Source organism: Lobosporangium transversale, assembly GCF_002105155.1.
Source record: "Lobosporangium transversale strain NRRL 3116 chromosome Unknown BCR41scaffold_33, whole genome shotgun sequence".
Taxonomy (NCBI): domain Eukaryota; kingdom Fungi; phylum Mortierellomycota; class Mortierellomycetes; order Mortierellales; family Mortierellaceae; genus Lobosporangium; species Lobosporangium transversale.
Genome location: NW_019029011.1, coordinates 416,945 through 440,370, shown reverse-complemented (window position 1 = coordinate 440,370; position 23,426 = coordinate 416,945). Strand labels below are relative to the sequence as shown.

At 40.9% G+C, this 23,426-nt stretch overlaps 11 protein-coding genes across 11 annotated transcripts; 5 read left to right on the top strand and 6 right to left on the bottom strand.

The window, feature by feature from the left end:
* The first annotated feature begins 164 nt into the window (after positions 1-164).
* Positions 165-566, top strand: BCR41DRAFT_136468 (hypothetical protein). Its single transcript, XM_022019513.1, has one exon. The coding sequence runs from the start codon at positions 216-218 to the stop codon at positions 465-467; it is 252 nt and encodes an 83-aa protein (XP_021879039.1). The 5' UTR covers positions 165-215; the 3' UTR covers positions 468-566.
* Positions 567-1,347: 781 nt separating this feature from the next.
* On the bottom strand, positions 1,348-2,040 carry BCR41DRAFT_358444 (hypothetical protein). Its single transcript, XM_022025048.1, has 2 exons — positions 1,568-2,040; positions 1,348-1,462 (listed from the first exon to the last, which is right to left on the bottom strand). Exons 1-2 carry the CDS (start codon positions 1,980-1,982, stop codon positions 1,353-1,355), a joined length of 525 nt encoding a protein of 174 aa, XP_021879038.1. The 5' UTR covers positions 1,983-2,040; the 3' UTR covers positions 1,348-1,352.
* Positions 2,041-3,187: 1,147 nt separating this feature from the next.
* On the top strand, positions 3,188-4,751 carry BCR41DRAFT_358443 (hypothetical protein). The gene is made up of 2 exons (XM_022025047.1): positions 3,188-4,062; positions 4,135-4,751. Exons 1-2 carry the CDS (start codon positions 3,522-3,524, stop codon positions 4,614-4,616), a joined length of 1,023 nt encoding a protein of 340 aa, XP_021879037.1. The 5' UTR covers positions 3,188-3,521; the 3' UTR covers positions 4,617-4,751.
* A 761-nt stretch (positions 4,752-5,512) lies between these two features.
* Positions 5,513-6,641, top strand: BCR41DRAFT_398736 (hypothetical protein; the record flags this gene model as incomplete). Its single annotated transcript, XM_022028988.1, has 3 exons — positions 5,513-5,564; positions 5,929-6,411; positions 6,625-6,641. 3 exons carry the CDS (start codon positions 5,513-5,515, stop codon positions 6,639-6,641), a joined length of 552 nt encoding a protein of 183 aa, XP_021879036.1.
* Positions 6,642-6,748: 107 nt separating this feature from the next.
* BCR41DRAFT_372793 (hypothetical protein) lies at positions 6,749-8,403 on the bottom strand (the record flags this gene model as incomplete). Its single annotated transcript, XM_022026719.1, has 5 exons — positions 6,749-6,817; positions 7,176-7,390; positions 7,514-7,703; positions 7,903-7,958; positions 8,238-8,403. 5 exons carry the CDS (start codon positions 8,401-8,403, stop codon positions 6,749-6,751), a joined length of 696 nt encoding a protein of 231 aa, XP_021879035.1.
* A 3,057-nt stretch (positions 8,404-11,460) lies between these two features.
* Positions 11,461-13,857, top strand: BCR41DRAFT_358440 (helix-loop-helix DNA-binding domain-domain-containing protein). The gene is made up of 3 exons (XM_022025046.1): positions 11,461-12,575; positions 13,050-13,114; positions 13,245-13,857. The coding sequence occupies exons 1-3, from the start codon at positions 11,656-11,658 to the stop codon at positions 13,607-13,609; spliced, it is 1,350 nt and encodes a 449-aa protein (XP_021879034.1). The 5' UTR covers positions 11,461-11,655; the 3' UTR covers positions 13,610-13,857.
* A 270-nt stretch (positions 13,858-14,127) lies between these two features.
* On the top strand, positions 14,128-16,359 carry BCR41DRAFT_339299 (MBOAT, membrane-bound O-acyltransferase family-domain-containing protein). Its single transcript, XM_022022153.1, has 2 exons — positions 14,128-15,236; positions 15,625-16,359. The coding sequence occupies exons 1-2, from the start codon at positions 14,181-14,183 to the stop codon at positions 16,249-16,251; spliced, it is 1,683 nt and encodes a 560-aa protein (XP_021879033.1). The 5' UTR covers positions 14,128-14,180; the 3' UTR covers positions 16,252-16,359.
* Positions 16,360-17,029: 670 nt separating this feature from the next.
* On the bottom strand, positions 17,030-19,741 carry BCR41DRAFT_309212 (kinase-like domain-containing protein; the record flags this gene model as incomplete). Its single annotated transcript, XM_022020943.1, has 6 exons — positions 17,030-17,290; positions 17,816-17,967; positions 18,112-18,440; positions 18,603-18,655; positions 19,412-19,544; positions 19,641-19,741. 6 exons carry the CDS (start codon positions 19,739-19,741, stop codon positions 17,030-17,032), a joined length of 1,029 nt encoding a protein of 342 aa, XP_021879032.1.
* Positions 19,699-20,670, bottom strand: BCR41DRAFT_358434 (hypothetical protein). The gene is made up of 2 exons (XM_022025045.1): positions 20,311-20,670; positions 19,699-19,774 (listed from the first exon to the last, which is right to left on the bottom strand). The coding sequence occupies exons 1-2, from the start codon at positions 20,621-20,623 to the stop codon at positions 19,713-19,715; spliced, it is 375 nt and encodes a 124-aa protein (XP_021879031.1). The 5' UTR covers positions 20,624-20,670; the 3' UTR covers positions 19,699-19,712.
* A 215-nt stretch (positions 20,671-20,885) lies between these two features.
* On the bottom strand, positions 20,886-21,910 carry BCR41DRAFT_424100 (hypothetical protein). The gene is made up of 3 exons (XM_022030373.1): positions 21,676-21,910; positions 21,505-21,542; positions 20,886-21,398 (listed from the first exon to the last, which is right to left on the bottom strand). The coding sequence occupies exons 1-3, from the start codon at positions 21,848-21,850 to the stop codon at positions 20,931-20,933; spliced, it is 681 nt and encodes a 226-aa protein (XP_021879030.1). The 5' UTR covers positions 21,851-21,910; the 3' UTR covers positions 20,886-20,930.
* Positions 21,911-22,183: 273 nt separating this feature from the next.
* Positions 22,184-22,917, bottom strand: BCR41DRAFT_339295 (hypothetical protein; the record flags this gene model as incomplete). Its single annotated transcript, XM_022022152.1, has 2 exons — positions 22,459-22,917; positions 22,184-22,344 (listed from the first exon to the last, which is right to left on the bottom strand). The coding sequence occupies exons 1-2, from the start codon at positions 22,802-22,804 to the stop codon at positions 22,184-22,186; spliced, it is 507 nt and encodes a 168-aa protein (XP_021879029.1). The 5' UTR covers positions 22,805-22,917.
* Positions 22,918-23,426: the final 509 nt, after the last annotated feature.

Genomic DNA, 23,426 nt, shown 5'->3' with positions numbered 1-23,426 from the left:
GTGAGAGAGGTTAGAGCAAGTGAACGGATCAAACAAGCATTTGTTTTTGACAACGGTTGTCGAGTGATGGTCATCTGAACTCAACCCTCTTTCCTTTCCTACCTTGATGCCTTGTTTCCCAACAACAACAACAACAACAACAACAAAAAAAAAAAAAAAAAAAGAACGGAAGGTATTTGGGCAAAATGAACATCAGATGTTGATGCCTACCTGAAATGTGCACGAGGACAAGGAAACTTTTCAACCTTTGGGGTGTTGCTAAGATGCCCAACCAACTCTATCTCCTCTCTCTCTTTATTATTTCCTTGTTCATGCGTTTTTTTATTTTTATTTTTTGGACATCTTGCACCGTTTGCTTTCGCCTTCACTACAGATGCCCAAATCACATTTATTATTTGGCGTGCCTGATTGTGTTAGCGTTCTTGAAGATTGAGCGCCTCTTTCGAAAAATGGGTAGATGTGCGTAAAGTCGACAAACGGTTTTAGCCTGCGCCTTTTCTTTTAATCTTCCTTCTCTTTCTGGTTGAATTGGCCTCATAGATTGCATCATATAACCAGGCAAGACGTATACACATGTAGTATAGGAATATGTGGATAGTGTTAGTGAACGAGATATTTTTACGAGCATATGGGCGTAAATAAACGCTATCAAAAAATAGCACAGTCTAGTTTATTTTTATAATGGCAAGGAAAAGTCTTGATTGGCGCTCAAACCGAGGAACGTGCCTGATCCAGGATAGTGTAAAGAATGTGAAACCGTACAACCTTGGCGCAGCGTATCTATTTAGAATAACGATATAAGGGTCGTGAGTGGATGGGTGGACGAATAGAGCTAGAGAGAAAATAGAGAGAGAGAGAGCAAAAGGATGGAAGAAGCGAGGGGAAATATCCATATGCCCAAATAAGTGGAGGAAAATGGGATAAAGTTTTATCGACTTTTAATACGTTCATGAACCCACTTCTTTTTTCTTTTTCGAAATAAGCTAAAATGAGCGTCAGAATACAAACAAAAGAGACGCGAAAGCGATAACAAGGAAGAGGGATGTATGCAGCGCTTTTGGACCAACTCTTATGTTTGTTTAGCCCAGTTCTTTTTTTTTTTTTTTTTTTTTTTTTTTTGTTGGTTGATAGTTGTACTATTGGGCGTATGCTATCAAACTGAACCCATTCCATCCCCTAGACTTCCGCCGTCTTTTTTATTTTTATTTTCCTTTGGTACTAGAACCTTAATAGCTACTCGTCTATTACATGTCAAGTCATTGTTCGCTGCTACAGCAGATGATATTATAGAAAGGAGGAATAATAGTAAAAAATACGAGTCGAACTTTTATTCAATGTTATAATTTAGCTCGTTACGAGTAGTCACCACCAAGGACATCTCTGCATCCATATGTGGACTTGTTCACAGGGCAATCCGACTTATTCTTGCAACAGCGGAGGCAATAAATCTCCTCATCGGGTTCTATGTGTAAAAAATATAAAACAAAAACGCGTCAGCTTCGTTTCCTATTAGATCATAACATAAAAAAAGAAAGCTATTGTAAACTCTTCTTTTTCTCTTGTATACCAAGCAATTGCACATAGTATCCATAACCAGCGCATTTGGAACCAACGGGGGCTTTGATATCATACTGTCCACCACCATCGCTTTCAGAAAGGCCATACTTGGAGCGGTCGATACGACCCGTGATCTGGACATAGCTCTTGGATGTATTGTTGACGAAATGGATGCTCTGGACGAACCCAGTTGGGAGCTTACGGGCATTAGGGGCTGTCGGGATGGCAGTGTTGCAGAAAGCGACTGCATCATCTTCACTTTCTGCGATATCACCACCATAATCACGTGGAAGGAAGAGACAATATTGACTGGTCGAAATCAAGGCAGCCGTTTGACCATTGGGTCCACCAGCAGGAGCAGCTGAGGTCACGCTTGCGGAGAAGAGCACCGTGGCAATGGCAGCCAAAGAGAGAGCAAACTTCATGATGGAAAATTGTTTATTCTTGTTAAGCGGGTTGAGTAAAGAGAAGTGAATGTTGGATAAAGATGAAGTAGAAAAAAAAAAGGGCAGATTCTATGGCTCTTTTTATACGCGTTTTTTTTTTTTTTTTTTTTCTCATCCTATCCATCATCGCCATCCCCTTCTCTAATCGTTACGCCTAGAGTGATGTGTAACGTTTGGTGTGGTATGTACATGGTCATGTATTTACGCCCATTTCTAGAAATATTAGCATTTCATATCGACTGTCCACCTGCTCACTTTCTTTTTATTACGCGCATCTAAAAAAGGGAAAAATAAAAGGTCAGCCTACCGCCTTATTTCTACCTTTAGAACCTATATTGTTCATGTGGCTCGATAGGATCATCAACTTGCACAAGCAATGCGGCGTAGCCTTAATACTTCATCAATGCTAAAAATAAACTAAAAAAAAAAAAAAAAAAAAAAATATGAAGACTTGCTGCGTGTTTAACAATACCCACTGCTTTTTTCGGAGTGGAATAGATTAGATATTAGTCGAAAAAAGGAGGTTGGTGCTACACGGCCTTCGGGTAAAGGGCTTGGAAATGCGCCTTCGGGACAAAGTTGAGGTTTCTAGGGAGCGGCGGTCTTTTTTAGATATCACATTTTGTAGACGTGAAGGATCAAGTGAAAAAATTATGCAGATTATTGGTCTGTTCTGTACCACACATCAAGGGCCAATAACGTTCTCTAGATGCGCTAGCCCCTATTCCAGTGCTAATAAGGCGCTTTCTGTAAGTTGCTCGTATCCTTGGCATAATAGAGACTGCTGGCGTAACAAGTGAGAAAAGAAAGAAAAGAATAAGGAGTAATTGATGCAATTTATTGGAGAATAGAAGTGTCACAAAATCGATAAGAATAGAGAGTATACGCCAATAAGGGTGTCTATCCCCGAAAAGACTTTTTTTTGGTCTATCCGCTCACCGCCGAAGCCTCGTTTTTCCTCAAAATGCCTATACCAGAGGGTCAAGCTTGTCACTCTTTTTGGTTAGTCCTTTTCAATTATAAGAATTTTGTTAAGTAAACCATTTATATTTGAAAGAGTCTAGCCAAAAAGAGCGACAAGCTTGACCCTCTGGTCTACATCATTTACCCAATCTCTATTCACAAACCTCTATTCTCGAATAGACGGCGCGTGACACATTAATTTTGTTTTTTTTTACGCGTCAATTTGAAATGAATCCCATTCAGCATCCTTTTATTAGGGCCTCAACGGCTCCTTCTTCTATTTCTTGTGGTAACTCTCCATCACTGTCTACCATTCCGCAATGAGCTGCAAACAACGTTGAAGACCAGTATTATTATCGGAATTATCGTCAAAATTATTACAACCACCGCCGCCACATTTACTCGACCTCACCTTATCCTGGGACCAAGGTTTACAATCAATCATATGTTACTCCTACGCATCGACTTGTATCACCTTTGCCTTCGCCACGCATCGCATCACTTCCACTCGGCAACAGACAGAGCCACCCATCAATCATTGTAAATCCTGACATCATGCCCACAAAGAAAGAAAAAGGAAAAGGCAAAAAAGAGGATGTCGAAACGGTAGACAAATCATCTTTTTGGACAAAGCCAGGAATGCAACAGTTAGTTGCATGGCTTACTGATCCTGACAATCATAGACGAATGAACAACGCTCGCCCTACCTCAGGCAATAAGCCTAATGACCTCCGCCGAGAGATAGCGGCGTATGTGAAGAAGGAAACTGGCGTTGACTGGACTTCTGAGCAAATCAAGTCAAAAATACAATACGCAAAGCAACGTTACAACCAAGCTAAGGAAGCTAAGGAATTGATGATGTCCACTGAGGAAGGGAATACGGAGAATACATATGCTCTCAAAAAAGTGAAGGATATTTGTCCGTATTTCGATGACTTCGATGCAGTATATGCTGGAAGTTTGGCACGAAACCCTCCCCCTTTAATCGAGGTTGAGGACCTTACAGACCCCGCGTTTTTTGACAGTGATTCAGACGACGCATCTGGCACGAGTAGCGTCGCTAATGGCAATAGTGAAGTCGAGATAACTAATGAAGGTAAATAATCATTGATCGTTCTACTAATGCAAGTTTTGTCAGACGGTCATAATTAACAGTTTTTGAAAGCAGTTCCTTCATCCAAATTAACCCAGAAGAGAACAGCACAAGGCATGGAGGCTGAAAGTCCAAAATCAAGTAAAGGAGGACCCTCAAAAAAACGTAAACCGAAGAACGACGACATTGGAGAACGAATATTGGAAGCCATTGTCCAAACTCGTCGCGAATTGAATGATTCTGATTTGTGGAAAAAAGACAGGGAAGCCTCCCTTATTTATAGAGAGGAAAATCTCGCCAGACAAGAAATTAGATTTGACAACGCAAAGGCCTTGTGGGAAGTCAGGAAGATTGAAGAGGAAAAGCGATTTCAAGATCGATGTGCCCAATGGGAAGCCAAAAAGACTGAAGAGGAAAAGCGATTTCAAGATCGATGTGCCCAGTGGGAAGACAAAAAGGCTCAATGGGAAATCAAGAAGGAACAGTGGGAGGGCACGCGAGTGCAAATCATGTGTGAGAATGCAACTTTGAAGGAAAAGCTGCTTCAAAGCAAATGAGTCCTGTTTTCTTGAACAAGAATAAATTTTAATTAGCCCGACTTCTGTTTCTATTATTTCTATTTTCCAAAACCAATGCCATGAGATCGTTTCTCCTGTTAATTCCTTCAAGTCCTTCGTGGACTCTCATCCTACACCTCATCTAGTTCTTCATAAGGCTCTAAATCTTCGATATTGAAATCCACAACATCGCCCCCGTCCATGCTATTGACCCTATCGAGCTGTGTGAAGTTGTACAATATAGCGCAAGCAAGGAGATCTTCTTGATATCTTTTTTTTTACGATCTTGAAGGGAAGCGACTGAAGAGATGGGAACTTGCTCTTCAACATTCAAAACATTCTCAATAATGCTACGAGCAGAACCATGGAGAGCATTGAACCTGTATTGATCACCTGTGGCATTCTTGTATCGTGGGATCAATGTTGGGATTAAGCTGTATCAGCAAGCAGATATCCGCCATCCTCAAAATACCGGTGAGGCTCCCCGTAAAGCCTGCTAGCCTTGTATGCAGTAGAGTCGTGCATAGACCCTATATATCCAGTAGCAAAGAAAGTAAAATTTCCACGATGGTCGTAAACAGCTGTTGCCCCCATCGCAAAGGTGCATTTTCGAGTCACCCAAGATATGGGATCATGCGACGGCGCTCATTGAAAAGGAAAAGGAACACCATTAGTTGCGCCAAGTGTATCCGGGATGGGTACGAATATCGGACTGGTTCTCCTGGAAGAAGCGGCTCTGGCTTATCAAGCCCATCAAGCAATCGAGTTAGGGGTGGATGAGTCGAAGGCACCCGTTGAAGTTATGTGATTGGTATTCTTCGAACACCCTGTCCATATCCCTCGAGAAAGGAATACGCGTCGTCTTTCTCAAATAACGTGTATTTTTATATACACATATGCGCAAAAAGTTGTTAGCTGACGAAGATGTTCTTCGATCTCCAGATTTGCGTAAGCACAAATTGCAATGAACTCCTCCGCAACAGCGCTAATAAGGCGCTTTTTGTGTGTTACTCGTATTCTTGGTATAATAGGGACTGCTGGCGCAACAAGTGAAAAAAAAAGAAAAGAAAAGATGAGTGTGGCCACAACGCATCCATCCGTCCATCTTCGTTCAGTCTGAGCCTCGTTCAGCATCGAATTGAGGGGATTGCATAGAAAATGTTATTGGGTCGTGATGTGGTACAAAAGCAACTAAGCTGTCCAATACTTTTGCATAATTTGGATTTCACTTCGATCACTCACTTCTTCGACTCATCGAAGTAACAATCGAGTATCCACACAAACAGTGGCGCGCGTCTTCACTTCGTAAAAGTGAATCCCCCTTCAACAACACAACAATCCAAACACTACCAAGCGCGATCAATGATCCTTGCGTATTACTTCCGAGTAGCATGCCTCTCTTCCTCACTCTCCTCATCCAACTCCTGGTCACCATCCAATTTATACTCAATGCTATCAAGGCCTACACCTCCTGAATCAATATCATCATCCAAACCAACAGTATTTGCAGCAAATTGCCTTTCAGGGCCAGTACAACCCACATTTGACGCGTGTAGTTTAAGCTATTCCATCTTCCATTCCCGCATCGAACCCGCAGTACACTACACAGCCATCTCACCTTCACCTTCGCCTTCTCCACTCTTGGGTCCTCGACCAATTGTCATGTCGCGTGAAATCCAGCCTAATGCCGCTTCTGGCTCATCCAACAGAAAACGAAAGATAGAGGAAACCGAAGAAGAGCACCGTCAAAAGGTCACAACATTTGAGAAAATGAAAGATAGCTGGGAAGATGCGCGTATGAAGTTAATATTCGAGGTTGCAGAACCTAGGGCCAAACTTCAATGCTTTGAAAAAAAAATAACATTAATAAATTAATCAATTGTTTCAACTAAAAACTTCGAGCAGTTTGCCATTCTAATAGTGCATCTCTTTTCTTGACCCCTTGATCTCTACTTGAGTCAGCCATGAGGTTGTCTTTTCTTTTTTTTTCTTTTTTTTCTTTCTATAGTGAAACGCGCAGTGTAGCCTTTTTTATTTTTATTTTTATTTTTTTCCTCTAATGAACTACGTGTAGGGTTTATTTGGCCAACAAATATTAATAGTAGTTCGCGGTTTGATCATGGCGAAGTGGTTCAAGGACCTATAAATACAGATCTATCTCTCCAGCATCTCTCCATCACATTCACTCCAAGCATTCTTCTCTATAAACATCATGCCATCATCAAAAAAAAAAAAAAAAAAAAAAAAAAAAGCTGTCGCGTTGTAACAAAGTTGAGTTTGGTATGATGGCCATCCACATCCATCTTATTCAACCTTTGATCCATCGTAGCATTATTCCCGCCTTGTAGAAGGACAGTCGGGAAGAGGAGAGTGTCTTCAATGTTATCGCTATGTCCTTGAGATGGAAGAAGAGGGAGGAGAGGAGGAGGAGGAGGAGAGAGGAGGTGGGGGAGGGGGGAGGTTGCAGTACGGTTTGAAGCTCGTTGTCACGCGTGGTATCGACTATCTCGACCCTCATGGTAAAAATCAAAGGTTGTAATGGAACAGCAATGCCGTTACTATTGCTATCCACGTTGTTTTCGGCCGCAACGACAGGGGAGGAATGGCTTGTATATCTGGTTCAACTTGATTGAGGTTCTGGCCTGGCAGTTCTTGCAGAGTTGAGGGGAATCGTCGAGGCATGGTCCATGGTATGAAGTGATATTTTGTAGTAAATATCTGTGCACAGTCCATCGCCGTGTGGACTAACCAAAAACGGCATCGGTGGAATTCGACTTCGCCAAAAGGTATTTCAATTTAAATTGAGTATTTTAAAAATATATTTGTTTGTGATTTTGGCGCGGACTGCACCACTATTACAGAACAACTGCTGTTCTATTATAACCTTTGATTTTTACCATGAGGGTCGAGATAGTCGATACCACGCGTGACAACGAGCTTCAAACCGTACTGTAACCTCCCCCCTCCCCCACCTCCTCTCTCCTCCTCCTCCTCCTCTCCTCCCTCTTCTTCCATCTCAAGGACATAGCGATAACATTGAAGACACTCTCCTCTTCCCGACTGTCCTTCTACAAGGCGGGAATAATGCTACGATGGATCAAAGGTTGAATAAGATGGATGTGGATGGCCATCATACCAAACTCAACTTTGTTACAACGCGACAGCTTTTTTTTTTTTTTTTTTTTTTTTTTTTGATGATGGCATGATGTTTATAGAGAAGAATGCTTGGAGTGAATGTGATGGAGAGATGCTGGAGAGATAGATCTGTATTTATAGGTCCTTGAACCACTTCGCCATGATCAAACCGCGAACTACTATTAATATTTGTTGGCCAAATAAACCCTACACGTAGTTCATTAGAGGAAAAAAATAAAAATAAAAATAAAAAAGGCTACACTGCGCGTTTCACTATAGAAAGAAAAAAAAGAAAAAAAAAGAAAAGACAACCTCATGGCTGACTCAAGTAGAGATCAAGGGGTCAAGAAAAGAGATGCACTATTAGAATGGCAAACTGCTCGAAGTTTTTAGTTGAAACAATTGATTAATTTATTAATGTTATTTTTTTTTCAAAGCATTGAAGTTTGGCCCTAGGTTCTGCAACCTCGAATATTAACTTCATACGCGCATCTTCCCAGTTATCTTTCATTTTCTCAAATCCTGTGACCCTTGGCGGTGCTCTCATAAGTCTTATGTTCTTCTGTTCAATCTCCCATTGTTGCTTCAGGGCCAAGTCTCTGCCAGTTGTCATAAACTGGTATCCGGTCAATAAGCGTATCCACCCCTTCATCTGTCTAAAAGCTCTTTGGTTTACTACCTTATTTGGTCGTCGTCTCTTCGGTTTCCTCTATCTTTCGTTTTCTGTTGGATGAGCCAGAAGTGATATTAGGCTAGAGTTCACGCGACATGACGATTGGTCAAGGAGCCAGAGGTGAAGGTGAAGGTAAAGGTGAGGTGGCGCTGACACTCGTCCGTGTAGTGTACTGCGAGATACAGGTATGGAAGATGGAATAGCTGAGACGACACGTGTCGAATGTGGGTTATACTGGGCCTGAAAGACAATTTGCTGCAAATACCGTTGGCTTGGATGATATTGACTCAGGAGGCGTAGGTCTTGTATTGAATATAAATTGGATGGTGACCAAGAGTTGGATGAGGAGGGTGTGAGAGAGAGAGACGCGCTGCTCGGTAATAATAGGCAAGGATTGTTGATCCTTATCTCTAAGATCGCGCTTGGTAGTGGTTGGATTGTTGTGTTGTCGAATGAGACTCATTTTTGCAAAGTGAAGATACGCGCAGTCTTTTTTATTTTTCTCACTTCTCACTGTTTGTGAATACTCGAGCGTGATGACTCTTCAGTGGTCTCTTCGATTGTCACTTCGACGAGTTGAAGAAGTGAGTGATCGAAGTGAAATCCAAAACTATTGGATAACTTTGCCTCTGTTCTGTACCACATCACGGCCCAATAATGTTGTCCATGCGATTCCCTCTATTCGATGCTCTGAACGAGGCAAGCGCTGCTTTGAACGAGCCTGCGCGCGCAAGCGCATGTGGAGAAAAGAAAATGCCGAGAGCCCTGGATTTGTCATCATGTTGAGTGACAACAAACAATCAAAAAAAGAGCATCTGGCAAACATACAACAATAAACTCTTCTGCGCAGGGACAGTAATAAAATATCTTGTAGTACATTATTTTTCAGGAAATACGCCCAGAACCTACACCTTTTACGCGTTGATTGAGGATGGCCTTGTCATGACCATACTTACCTCCTTACTGGGAATCCATCTCCACTTTGACTTTGGTACGACTGCAGGTGGGATGTTTATGATGTGTCCAACAATCTTGAAAACTCCAATTATGACGGCAATAAAGCTGGGTTAGTGGTCTACGGAACTTCTCTTGGATGAGGATGCGCCCGCAGATCCCACTGTCATATAACAAAGCTCACGCTTGCGGATAGGGAGATGGTCAAAAGTTAATGCATCTGCTTCCGTTGGTGTTGTGTATATATATATTACCATGTACCATCTTTCTATAGGGGATGGTGAGTCGACAAACTTTCTTTTTATATTTGTTTTTAATGTAAACTTATTGGTGCCATATCGTTGCACCTGCTGATGCATACCTAACATCAACGATGTGTATGTTGCATACAGTTAGGAGAGTAGAGCCAAGGCTCAACAAAGTCACTAACCAGCCCTTTACCTATCTCAGATTAGGATGCCAGCGCTGACCCTATCAAAACTCAGTACAGAGGTTTTTTTTTTTTTTTTTTTTGACCAATATTTTGGCCAATATTGACTACAGATGGATATTCATTTTGATAGAGTTGTACTACAGTAACGTCCGGTTACTCCTGCATGCCTTAGTTGTCCTTTCTGAAAATGCCTCATCTATTTATTGAATGATTGAACGAACGCGTAAATATGTTGATCCACAGCAATTTTTACATTCCAGAAGAGTTGCTGGAATAGGAGTCATGATCACAATAAAAACTGGTGCAACAGTAAAATATCCTTTTTTCTTTTTTAGACTTCTGGCAGCGCAGCATCAAACCTTGGATTTTATATATTTTCCTTCATCTTCTTTCTCGAAAGGGTTCATGGCGTTCGTGTTGGCTTCTTTTGTCATTCAATAGTCAAATGAATGAATGCATTTAGTCATACTGATTTTTGTCCCTCGGCCTACACCAGACTAATGTGTAAAACATCACTCCAGTCTGAGATGAGATTGTTTAATATCTTTTTTATTTTTATTTTATTTTATTTTATTTTTATTTTTTTTTGAAAAGATTATACAGGAGACGGAAGAGCTGGTTCCGCTAGGCAAAGGAGCATACGCTTACAAAGATCGATCGATCCAAAAGAAAAATCCGGATAATGACGACATTATGCTTGTACACATGCACAAAACAGCTACCACACCTTACATGCGGTAAGACATTTCGATTTGTACTTTGTTTTCGAGTATATTTAAATATATCATTGTGGTTGTTCATTCGCACATGGCAATTCTATGGGCTAACAAACATGGACATGGACATGGACACAAGCGGGGTTGCATAAGGGAGGTGCTGGCGTTGAAGTGTAAAGTGTGAGCCACATGGTCAACATGGCATCGCCTCAACGCGTCAAGGCTGTGGTACCCGAGAACAGTAACAGAAAAATAAGCCCTTCTCTCTCCCCTGAGATCTAACTGTAACGTAAGAAAGGGGCAACAGATAGAAAGAATGTGGGCCACACAAACTCCACGTTTTTTTTTTTTTTTTTTTTTTTTTCCTGATGGATCTTTGATGATACAAAAAAAAAAGACCATTAGATTCTTTTTTCCTTGCTGTATCCGATATGCAAATTACCTTGTACACAATCCATATTCCATATCCATGTTTATGCATGCGAACGACGAAGAGCAGGGCGGTAACAGAAGAGCGACAGCACACTTCCAGATCCAGCCCCTGTGCTGAATGGATTTCTTCTGTTTTAGTTGCCAGCCTCCCCCCTTTTTATTTTTATTTTTCTATTTTTTTTATTTATTTTATTTTCGATGGTTCGATTGTACCAGTCGATAGGATGATGGTCTACTCTCAGAATGTGGACTAAATAATGAAAAAGGATATACTACAACATGCAATGGAGTGAATGTAAAAAAGGGCAGCATGGGAAGTCTGCCCGATTGTATCGGTTACAATTTATTATGGTGATACATTTGGCAAAATTCATCGTCAAATACGCTTTGATTGGTATGGTTTTGGAGGGGTTCATTTTTTTTATCCCCATCTTTCCATCTTTCTGTTCATTCCACATTTTCATTCTTTGAAATCTTTTTAAACCTTCCTTCCTTTATTTCTGTCATTCATCTCATTCTTTTACCTCCCCAACCGCTTCAACCGCTACAACTGCTACAACTGCTACAACTGCTATTAACAATTACCGTCATTACTATCACCAGCACCACTTCTTCTTCTGTCACAGCATCAATCACAGTCTGACAAAACTAACGGCAACGACCTACTTCTACGACAACGACAGCTACTGTAAACCCATGTTTGGACAACAGACTACACAACAACAACCAAAGCTGCAGTTCCCTACTAACTATCATCTTCAGCAACAACAGCAACAACAACAGACACAGACACAGACACAGACACATCCAATGGCTGTACCAGTTCCCATGTCTTTTGCAAATCATCAGAGCATCAACAACACCTCTACTCCTAACAATTCTTTTGCAGGAACTATTGACCCCGGTCTCTTGCAGTTGTCTATGAATCGTATGGATATGTCACAACTCCAGAATATGAACTCACTCTTCCCACCGCAATCCACAAGTACGACTCCTTCCCTTCTCTCAAACCAAGCCTTACTCGCGCGTGGCAATGGTCTTGGAAATTTGGGCAATGGCATTGGTCTTGGCACTGCTGCGGCAGGCAACCCAACGATTAAGAAGGAGACTGTTTCTCCCGACTATTTGACCTCAGAAATGGACTTTGGTGAACCAGGCAACATGCTCTCACCCGGTTCTAGCTCGCCTCTCAACTCACCTCTAAACGACTTTGATGGCGCAGATGATTTCGCTACCTCCAACCTTAACAATAACGGTACAAGCTCATTTACCAAGCCTGTTCCTCTCAACATCCAACCTGGATCCTATGGTGAATCACCAAGAGCTGGCTCGTTATATTCCCCTGGACTAGAGTCTGATTTCTTCCCAGATGGCGACTTTAGCTTGCCCAAGACCCGTGGTCTGGATATGAAGTTTGGTCGTCCTATGCATCCAAACTCACTTCCTGCCAACCCCTTCCACAGCATGTCAATGCCCGTCCAGCGATCTGACTGGTTTGGTGGTATGGGGGCCGATGGTCACTCCGTGGGGTCGTATGAAACTCCATCGGGACTGCATTTTGCGCCCGGGGAGATGACTATGATGGATAGCCTTTTCGAAGAAGGGAGCGATCCAAAGTAAGTTTTTTTTTTTTTTTTTTTTTTTTTTTTTTTAGTGTTCCGAAGCATGTGCGTTTTAGAAAAAGAGATGTCTATGAGAAACAGATTGAAAATACCATGAGGGTAAACAGGAGCATCTTGCAAAAAAAGAAAAAAAAAGGTGGCGAAGGGAACATTTGCATTACTTGATCCGTAATCTGCCTAGCTTCGAATTCTTTGTGTTTGCCAAATTGCCCAAAGAGTCATGGTTGCTCTTTGACTTGTCTTCGAGACAACAACCATCTCTGAGGATTTTTTCTGTGTGCGTGTGAGTTTTTGATGGCGCTCTCAAATCGAGCAGAAAGATTCAGATGCGGCCGCTGTGGTCCATTGAAACAGTGGGAAATGATCTGGGTGGGAAAAAAAACTCCTTTACACGCTCCCTTTTTACATGTATATCTTCACTAACTTTTTTTTTTTTTTCTTGCTCTTGATTGATTCATTATTATGTAGGACCAATAACCGTGCTGTACTTTTGAATGAGAAGAGGCGACGACGCCGTGAGAGTCATAATGCAGGTACGCTACAAGACTTCTCCTATTTATCCACCCGTTATTTTATTTTATCTTTTTTATTTATTATTTTACTATTGATTTTAACATCACTATATTTGGCTTCTGATTCTCTTGTATGATATCTGATATTTAGTCGAGAGACGTCGACGCGACAATATCAATGAAAAGATCCAAGAGCTTTCTACATTGTTGCCGGATTGCTATATCGACTCTGCCAATAAGCCTAACAAAGGTGTAATCCTCCGCAAGTCAGTTGACTATATTCGCCATCTTCAGCAATTGGTAGCCTCTCAATCAAACAGGAATCAGGAATTAGAGGCGCAGCTTCAGGGCAAGGCTCTTAACATGCAGACTGTTAACAGTGGTACTAACAATACAGGGAGCGGTCTCGATATGAGTGGTGGGAATGGAGCGAATGGAACCCCTCAGTTGCAACAAGGCTTTGGGATGATGCGGATTGTACCTGGTAGCGGCTCGAACAACGATCTTCAGAACTAAACGCAGACATGCCAGGCCACAAGTGTACTCACAAATTGCACAACAACTGTTTGCAGGATTTATCCATAAATGCTACAGAGGCCATTGCTTTTCTGTGTTCTTTTTTCTTTTTTCTTTTTTCTTTTTTTCCTTTCCGTTTGTTCTTTCTTTCTTTTGAGTTGTTCTGTACAAGGGTCACGTCTTGCAGCTACAGAAACAGTGCAGGCGATTGTTTGTTCTGAGCGCGTGATTCGCGAAGATACCCCCCCCCAGCCGTGCGATGAAAGGCTGATGAAGGCAGGAGCTGTGCTATTAGATGTTTAGGATTTTACTCGTCAGGTTTCATAGTGTTCCCATCACAACATAGTTATTTCTGCATCCACAGTCATAAAAATTGGTAGAATGGAATTGATAAGCAAAAATGCATGATTATATCAAAGTTGACGTTGCATGGGGCCTGTGTCCCCATCTCTATTTCCTACGTAGTTTTTTCTTTTCTTTTCTTTTCTCTTCTTTCTTTCTTTTTTTTTTTTTTTTTTTTTTTTTTTTCTTTTCTTTGTACCCTTAGTCCTCTTCCATTCTCCCCTAAAATATGGACACGTTTATCCATAAGCTCCACCAGGAATACCTTCCCCAATGGTTCGCACCTCGGGAACTGGCGCCATTTCTAGACTATGGTCTGACACAGTCGATTAGTGATGCTTCTGGCATTCCCGAGCCCTCGCTCCGATTGTTGTTGACGATCTTGGCTGGTTACCCAATCTCGATCGTTTACCGACTCATTTTTCTTAACAAAACATCGTCCATCATTGGGGAATCAGTTCGCAACACTTTCTTCCTTCTGACAGGGTTGTCAATGTCGTATTATTTCAATTCGTATGACATTGTGCATCCGTTGACGACTTGCATTGGCACTTGGCTCATCTGTCGAATCTTGGGTGCGATTGCTCCTAAAAATAGGACTTTGGCATCTTCTGTTTCATTTGTGTTCAACTTTGGATACTTGTTATTGTCATACCGCTATTCAGCCACAGAGGAGTATGACATCTGCTACACAATGCAACAATGTGTTCAATGCCTGCGCATGATTGGCTATGGTATGGATTTCATGGATGGACAGTCCAAGAAGATCAAGCCTACACTAACTTCCAAGGATCAGCAACAGGAAAAAGAAAAGAAGGAAGCAAATACATTCCAAGCTAAGGCATTACCAGACAATCCTGTGCCTGTCCGAGAAAAGACGCCGATCTCCTTTGGGCGTGATATTGCATTGACTCAGTTGCCTTCTTTGGCCGAAACCATCGCTTATGCCTTTTTCCCTTTTGCGTTCTTGGTGGGACCCCAGTTCTCGTTCTCACTTTACAAGAAATTCATCACGATGCAGCTCTTTAGCGTGCCCGTGCCCGCGAGTGCAGGACAAGAAGCCGCCCGTGAAGATGCTGCCGCCATCACTGCCAATGGTATCCCTCAAGGTTCCTTACGTTACGCGACACGCTGTTTTCTGTTGGGTATCTTTTATTTGGGATTGGGTCAAGTCCTTGGAAGCTATTTCCCTACTCTTGGTCTACTCACTAAAACCTTTGCGGAGCGTCCTTTCTGGGAGAGATTGTTCATCTTTTGGTGGACTGGCAAGACTGTTCTAAACAAGGTATACAACGTGAATAGTGTGAATGATGATTGAAGAAAACCCATTCCTCCGCGGATGAATCAAAAAAAAAAAAAAAAAAAAAAAAAAACCACAAAGGACAAAGCGAACAAAGTTGGCACGAGCCCTTTTGTGTCCTTGTGAGGGGCAATCAGAAGCATTTATGCAACAGTTGCAACGATACACTTCTTTTTGCATGTGGAATTTTTTTTTTCTTTCATGCGTGCATGTGTATTTCCTTTTTTTCCAGGGGCACAATCAACCTTGTCTTCGTGTTATTGTTAAAAATCATATCCAATGAACAATCGATTTGATAACACTTTTCTAATCTTTTTTTTTTTTTGTTTTTTTTTTGTTTTTTTACTCTCTTTTCTTTATCCACCTGCAATAGTACCTTGGTATCTGGACAATTGGCGAAGGACCCTGTGTTCTCTCTGGTATTACATTCAACGGCTATGATGCCGAAGGTCACCCTGAATGGGATGGTTTGAGGAATGTAAACCCGATCAATTATGAATTCGCGACATCATTGGCACAGATCATCAGCTCGTTCAACATGAACACCAATTACTGGGCCAAGCTTTATGTCTTCAAACGTCTTCGATTCCTGGGTAATAAGAATCTATCCGCCCTTGGGGTCTTGCTCTTCTTGGCGGTCTGGCATGGAACCCATGTTGGCTATTTCTTTTGCTTCGGACTCGAGTTTCTGGACATGGAGACCGAACGTCGTTTGGCTGCTCGGTTTGGTCGACCCATCAGTGCATTCATTGCTCGAAAGACCGGAGTGATCCATGCAGTTCTAAAGGCTGGTTGGGGCTTAATCACCTGGTTGCTTACCACCAGTGCCCTATACTTTGCAGCTGTACCCTTTGATCTCTTGCAGATGGATAAATCATTGACGGCAATCAAGCATATTGAGTACTTGGGTATCTACATCATGGCAGGCTTCTTGGCATTAGACATTGTCCTCTCCATCATCTTGCCCAAGAAGCGATCCAAGTTCGTCAAGACCGAATAGGAAAAAAAAAGAAAGAAAAGAAAAGAAAAACAAAGTATAAAAAATAAATATAAAAATAAATAGTCTTTTATTATCACAGAGTTAGAGAGGTCCATATAGTTTATTAAGCATCAATGCATCTCGGTTTTCGTGCCTTTACATCTAGTCAATCTTGCCGCTGTCTCTACCGCTCGCTCTCTTCCTTTGTTCTTCCATTCTGTCTCTCTCATTCTCTCTCTTTTTTTTTTTTTTTTTTTTTTTTATCGTGTGGGTCAAAAATTTTTGTCTGATTTTGTTTGATTTGCACAAGGCTTGCACAGTAACAGAGATTATGCTTGCATGGCCTGACCACTCAGCTCACGTTCCAAATCCTCATCTACCTCCATCGATGATGCCAAGTGATTAACAGGTGCCTCTTCTGCCACAGCGGGCTCCTCTTGGATTTGTTGGCTGGCATGCGGTGTGTTTCTGGCTGCTGTTGTGGTTGCGTTACGGTCCGCAGTTGATAGGCTGGCAGCCCGGCGCAATCCTCCATTCTGTGCTCCTAATGCCTGTTCTTTACTTGCCTTGAACGACATGACTTCCTGTGCAATCAACCCTATTGACAAAGCAAAAGAAACACCAAACCATTAATTCTTTTGACGTCAAAAAAATAAAATAAAAATAAAAATAAAAATAAAAATAAAAATAAAAATAAAAATAAAAATAAAAATAAAAATAAAAATAAAAATAAAAATAAAAATAAAAAAAAAACTTCAAAGTTATGTTCAATAGATTATAGCTCGATCATAATAAAGGTTCACTTACTCTTCATCTCATCAATACGGTCTGTCACCTCGAAAGAAAAGTCAAAGGCTTTCTCATGAACAGGTTCATCATCTTCCTCATGGTAGGCAGCCAAGTAAGGATGGGCCAAGGCTTGTTCAACTGTGATGCGAGCAGCAGGATCAAAGTTCAACAACTTTTGCAGAAGGTCAATGGCTAAAGGACTGGCTCGAGGATATAGCTGTTGGAAAGGAATCGTTGGCATTCGGGGTAAGCTTCGAATGTACGCTTGAGCCTAAAAAAAAAAAAAAAAAAAAAAAAATGCTTGTTAGCATCTTCTGCTATGAATCCAAATTGAGGTGCTTTTCACTACTTTCAATTTATGGCTATTGTTATGGCCATGATGTCAAAGAAATTAATGCTGACTATTGTTTGTACGCCATCTATGACATGTTATTGCATGCTCTTCCTCTGCAGGCGCCCTTTCGGATATCTATTAGTCTGTCATCATTCCTGTGTTTCCCCCAGTGGGCGTAAATCAGAAAAATTACAGAAAGGGACCGTTGTTTTAAAAATACTTTAGACGTTCCAATTATGATGTTGAGTACAAGGATGTTGTGTTTAGAGATCTCAATACATTTGTACACATTGTGATGGTCATTCATAAAGCTCCATGTTACTGTTTGCATAGGCGCACACGCATATGCTCTTTGTGCAAGGGCAATACTGCAGGTGCCAACATGCAAAAAAAAAAAAAAAAAAAAAAAAAGCTTGAGCTCTACAATGTATCACATCGTGACAACATTCCCGTTTTGCTTACCCTTTCACTACCCACACGTCGAAGAGTAGCTTCATCAGGTGTTCCCAGAATCTGAAGGATTTGATTCAGTTGGTCAACATAGTCTCGTCCCTTGAACAATGGTTTTCCTCCAAGCATTTCTGCAAAAATGCATCCCACTGACCACATGTCAACTAAAGGCACAAGATGAAGAAAAGAAGAATATCAATACACTGTTATTTGAACTATACCTCATCTGGTGAATTAAAAAAAAAAAAAGAAAGAAAGAAAAAGAAAGAGAGAGATGTAGGAGGTAGGAAGGATCAAGTAACACGTACTGGCCTTGGTATAGCTTTGAAAGCTTAACATGATTTCAGGGGCACGATACCAACGAGTGGCAACATATTCGGTCATAAAGCCAACATTTGACTCTGCATCATCACTGAATCCACGAGCCAATCCAAAATCACAAATCTTGAGTTCGCAGTCGGCGTTGACGAGCAAGTTACCAGGTTTCAAGTCGCGGTGCAGGACATTGGCGGAATGAATGTACTTGAGTCCGCGGCAAATTTGATAAATAAAGTACTGAAAATGGGCGTCTGTCAAGGGCTGTTCCGATCGGATAATCTGATGAAGATCCGCCTCCATCAATTCCTGGACAAGATAGCTGAAAGCATGTCGTGCAGTCAAAGAAAGGAAAGAACATCAATAAAGCGAATATAAACAAGTTGGATATAAATAGATGAACGATCCCCTGTCCAGACAAACTGATCACAAAGTTATTCTTCGATAACAATTATTTGAGTCTATGTTCTGTCTCATTCATTACATTTCATTAAAGTCCTGCACATTGGTGATATCCATATCCAGGATAGAGGTAATCTAAAAAAAATAAAAATAAAAAAAAATAAGGTATTCATTCGGTTAATTGCAAATAAATTGCATCTATAGCTCATATCTCCGAGAAAGACAACTGTTCGATCCTCCTCTCCTTCATGTGGGCATGGAGCGCAAAAAGAGTCAGTAACACCATCAACCGCCAGAGAAAATAATAATAATAATAATAAAGTCGTAATACAGTTCTTTTCATGATGACATTGGTTCCATTATTGACTAGCTCCAGACATAAGCTCCCCGGTTGAGACCTCCCAAACATACACATTCACTCAATTCCTTGAGTGAATGTTTTTTTATAGTCAGCCAAGTCTATCGTCTAAACTTTTAAAGTTTAGAGAAGCTTTCGACCACCAGAAGCAGTCTCTTATTCCCGTACACTTTTCCCAGACCCACTAATTCCTTGGGGACAAGAATCTTCCCGCGTGTCCACCAAAGAGAACAGAACGAATAAAAAAAAAAAATAAAAAAAAAAAACGGGGGTGGCTATATCCTGCGGCTCCAATCGAAAGGCGAGCAATATGCTTGTTTTTTTTTTTTTTTTTTTATTACTATTCCTCCTTCCTTTTCGAAAGGTGAGGGAGCCCAGGAAAACAGTCTGATACCCAAACCCAAATATCCAGAAACATGAATGGTCCAGGCGCGCATTTTTTCGTACATATTCTCATGTAGAATACGATACACTCACATGAAGATATCAAACGGTTGAACACATGTCGAATACAAATCATAGGTACAACTTACATTCTCGTGTCCTGAGAAGTGACGCAGGAGCTTGACTTCACGTAAGGCGCGCTTTGCAAGAATGGCCTTTTCAAAGACCTTGGTGACCTTTTTGATAGCCACATCTTCACCAGTCTGCGTATTCTTTGCAGCACTAGAAATACCATACAATAACCAAAATCGCAATTGTTGGCTCTCTGTAATTTTATTTTTATTTTTTATTTTTATTTTCTTTTTTGAACCCACTTACCAGACGACACCATATGCGCCCTGACCAATCTCGCGAATGAACTGGTACTTTGTGTCCACAATGAATTGCTGGTTAAGTACTGGGAATGAATGAGTTGGCATGATGTGATGCTGATTGTGTGTTTTTATATTCTACTTTATAACCGATGAGGAAGTTGGGCCAAGCAAAACAAGAATTATTATAAGAGAAAAAGAAAAAAGAAAAAAAAAATGATAAGCGGTTGTTGACGAGTAAACTGAATGATTGGATGTCCAGCTCTAATTCCTGAATGATAATCGGCGAACCAAAAGAAGGAGAGAGAAAGGAGAGTAAGCAAAAGAGTAATTGAACAAGAGAGAACGAAACAGAAAGAGAAGAAGTAAAAAAAAAAAAAAAAAAAAAAAAAAAGAAAAGAAACGTTTTCTATTTTATTTTTTTCCTGCCTGCGGAACTTTAACAAAAAAAAAATACGCACAATGCTCTATTTGTTTCCACAACTCCACTTTCATTAGACAACATTGACATTGACAGGCACCAGTATCCATCTTATTCTCTGTATTCCCAACCCCTGGTTTTCCTACAAATGGTTTCCCTTTTAAGGTATTCATTGTAGAAGCGCTTCATGTGATAGCATAGGAGGCGAAATACGGTGCCTTCCTGGGAATAATTATATTCCTCGGAGGTTACTTACTGGTATAGCAGATACTAGTCATTGAGCATACGAGTGAGAGCCATCTAGAGCAAGCTAAGTAAAAGTTTTTTTTACCTGGAGATCGATAGGGATACCAGTTGGGTTGAGAGGCAACAGGAGTAGGGAGAAGGCGAAGGAAGAAAGGAAAAGAAGAAAGAACAAATGAGAAAAAGAGAGAAGGAAGAAAAGAAAGCAGGCCCAAGGAAGGAAAATTAGGTCGAGTGGAGAGAAAAAAGAAAAAGGCGAGAAGGAAGGGACCAACCAAGAGGCGAATGGACAATGAGAAAGCTGATGTTACAGATCTTTGATTCATTTCAACTCATTCAAAACATACGCACAATCCACGTCCTCGGGTTACTCAAGAACAACAATAAAAGAGGTCCATTCTTCCTGGGGACCCCCTCCCCCCTTCCCTTTGAGCTGAACAAAAAAAAAAAAAAAGTAGAAAAGTACAATGCGGAAAAAGAAAAAAAAAAACCTGATCTTGGTCGGGGTCCCCTGGTTGTCCCATCCTCTTCTTTCTTTGTATCCGAACAGGGTCCGGTGAACATCAGCAATTCAACACATGGGGTATTCTTTATACCTTCACACATACAAATTTTCTACACATGCAATCGTTTTTACTTGTCCTTCTTGGACTCTACGCGATCTTGACTAATATTGTCCCCACTGTTTGAACTCGGGCTTGCTGATGATGGGAATCCCTTTACAGCCAACTCTTCGTCCGTCATGTCTTTAAACACGCCTGTTGGAGCATTATAGTACCACCAGCCCTTGAGTATTTGCCAATATGTGACACCTTGGTACCCTTGCTTCCAGTCCTCCATACAATGGTCAAAGTTGAATCGTAAACAGGACCCTCCCCAGCTGGTCAAGATCTCATGCTCAACAGGGTCGTAAATATGCAAGCAAGGTACACCTTGTGTCTGCCACTCTGTCAAGATGTCGATTCTGACCGGATCATTGTAGGGGATCGCCAACCAACGTGGATGGGTCTGTAATGTTGTGTTGAACGCTGCCTCTGAACTATCCAGTGAAATATAAATGATTGTAAAGCTTGGGTTTGCTTCTAAAAACCGATCAACAATCTACCAAACGCATATATTGAAATAAATAGATGGTTAAATGAAATAAAATTAAATTGGACATGTCAAAATAAAATCAACACAGCCAAAGTTCCTTTCTTTCCCATACAACTGAAAGTTCTTGACAGACAGCGTAACGGCCAGCACCTGGCAATAATAATAATAACAGTTGCAATCAGTAATAATATTAATGTTTTTTTTTTTTTTTTTATCTAATCTTTGAAAACAAACTAATGGCCGCTATAAAACATTACAAGCATTAAGCTCCAAGCATCCTTACTGCAAAGGAACCCGATCGTCTTATTAGCCACTTCAAAGACGGGTACATGTTTCCCAGCCGCATCCTGAAGCTTAATCCGGAAAAGAATCGACTGGTGTTTGTCGATCGTTGCTTTAGCTTTAATTGTACGTTCGGTTGATTGAATTGCTGCAGCAGAGTCAACCGTGTCAGACATGATGGATGAGATCAATTTAAATGAGCAAAGGAAAAGAATGAGATGATGAAAGTAAAGATGGGCACAAAAAAAAAAAAAAAAAAAAAAAAAAAGGGAGAGACAGAGAAGTTACATTTTACTAGTTCACTTTTTCCACAGCTTCCACAACCGCCATTTTGCTCAACACTGGAATGTTTCTTTGTTTAATTGAGCCTTTACAGCTGTTGCATTGAACTGCAAAAGCTCTTTCCTTCGCAACGTGTGTGACTCTTGTTGGTGTTGGACAGGACACAGGTTTATTATCAAAAAAAAAAAAAAAAAAAAACTAGTAGATAGAACATTACTTGATTCAGATTATTCTCCAGGCACAGCACGCGCAAGGTTAATCTCTTCCTGGATTTGCTCAGGTGTCATCTTTGAGATTTTCTCCCTGACCTCCATAAGCACAATGCCTAACATGTTCTTACCCTTGCCATCTCCTCCATCAGCCCAGTAACGGTCATTTCGTGTATGCTCTATCTCATAATAATATTGTGGTAATACGTGAAAAAAGATTTATCAGTTTCGATCCGCTGAATCCGTTAGCTCATCAATTTTTTTTTTTTTTTTTTTTTTTTTTTTTTGGATACCATTGAGATAACGAGTGCCTGTTCCGAGAAGGACTTCCGCCAAGTTTGGATGTTGCAAAAATTTCTGTAACACACATTCTCGCATAATATCGTCCTTGATCTCTTCCCAATCTGGTCTCAGCGGCCATGCTCTGTTCCTGCCCATTTTTGCAGCATTGCCTGGAGTATCAGCCATCCGAATCATCTCTACACATTTCTTGTCCTCCAGATGAGCAAACTTTTGTGCTTGGAAGTAATGTTCTGTAGTTGGCCATTCGATGCCTCGAAAGACGATGGGAGCAAAGTAAAAATTGGAGAACTCCCCATATGCCTGATCTTGGCGGTAAAAGTTGATGGTGTCTTTCATGAGCAAGCGTGAAGAATGCTTTGTTCACAAAATTCCTAATGACAGTGGCTGTAATCACACAGAACAAAGATAAGCTTTTGGACAAAATAAAAGTAAATGAGACAGGAAGGAAGAATAAGATGTGCAAAAAAAAAAAAAAAAAAAAAAAAAAAGAGTGAGAGAGAGTGAGAGTGAGTGAGAGTGAGTGAGAGAGAGTGAGAGTGAAAGAAAGAGAGAGAAAGAAAGAAAGACGAATGAAAGAGTGATTGTAAACTACCGCGCAATGGTGAGAGTCATTGGATGAGTGGAATGAAATGGAAATGACTTGTACGCCACCAATTATTCAAAAAGCATAGCCCAGCCAATTATATTATTGTAATAAACAAATAACATTTAATTTGTTGAATCACACCATTGCCATTGCACAGATCGAAGTGGATTGAGGACCAATCGTTTGAACAGTTATGCTTCTAGCTTCGCTTCCATGTGTAAATCCATCGAGTTGGGCCCCTTTTTTTTGAGTCTGTGGACAATACACATGTACATCCCCACATCAATCAAATGAAGGTCAATAAAAATAAAACACATCTCAAAGAAAGAATGCCCTCGAAGACAGACTCGATAGTCTTTAAGTCTAGAAGAG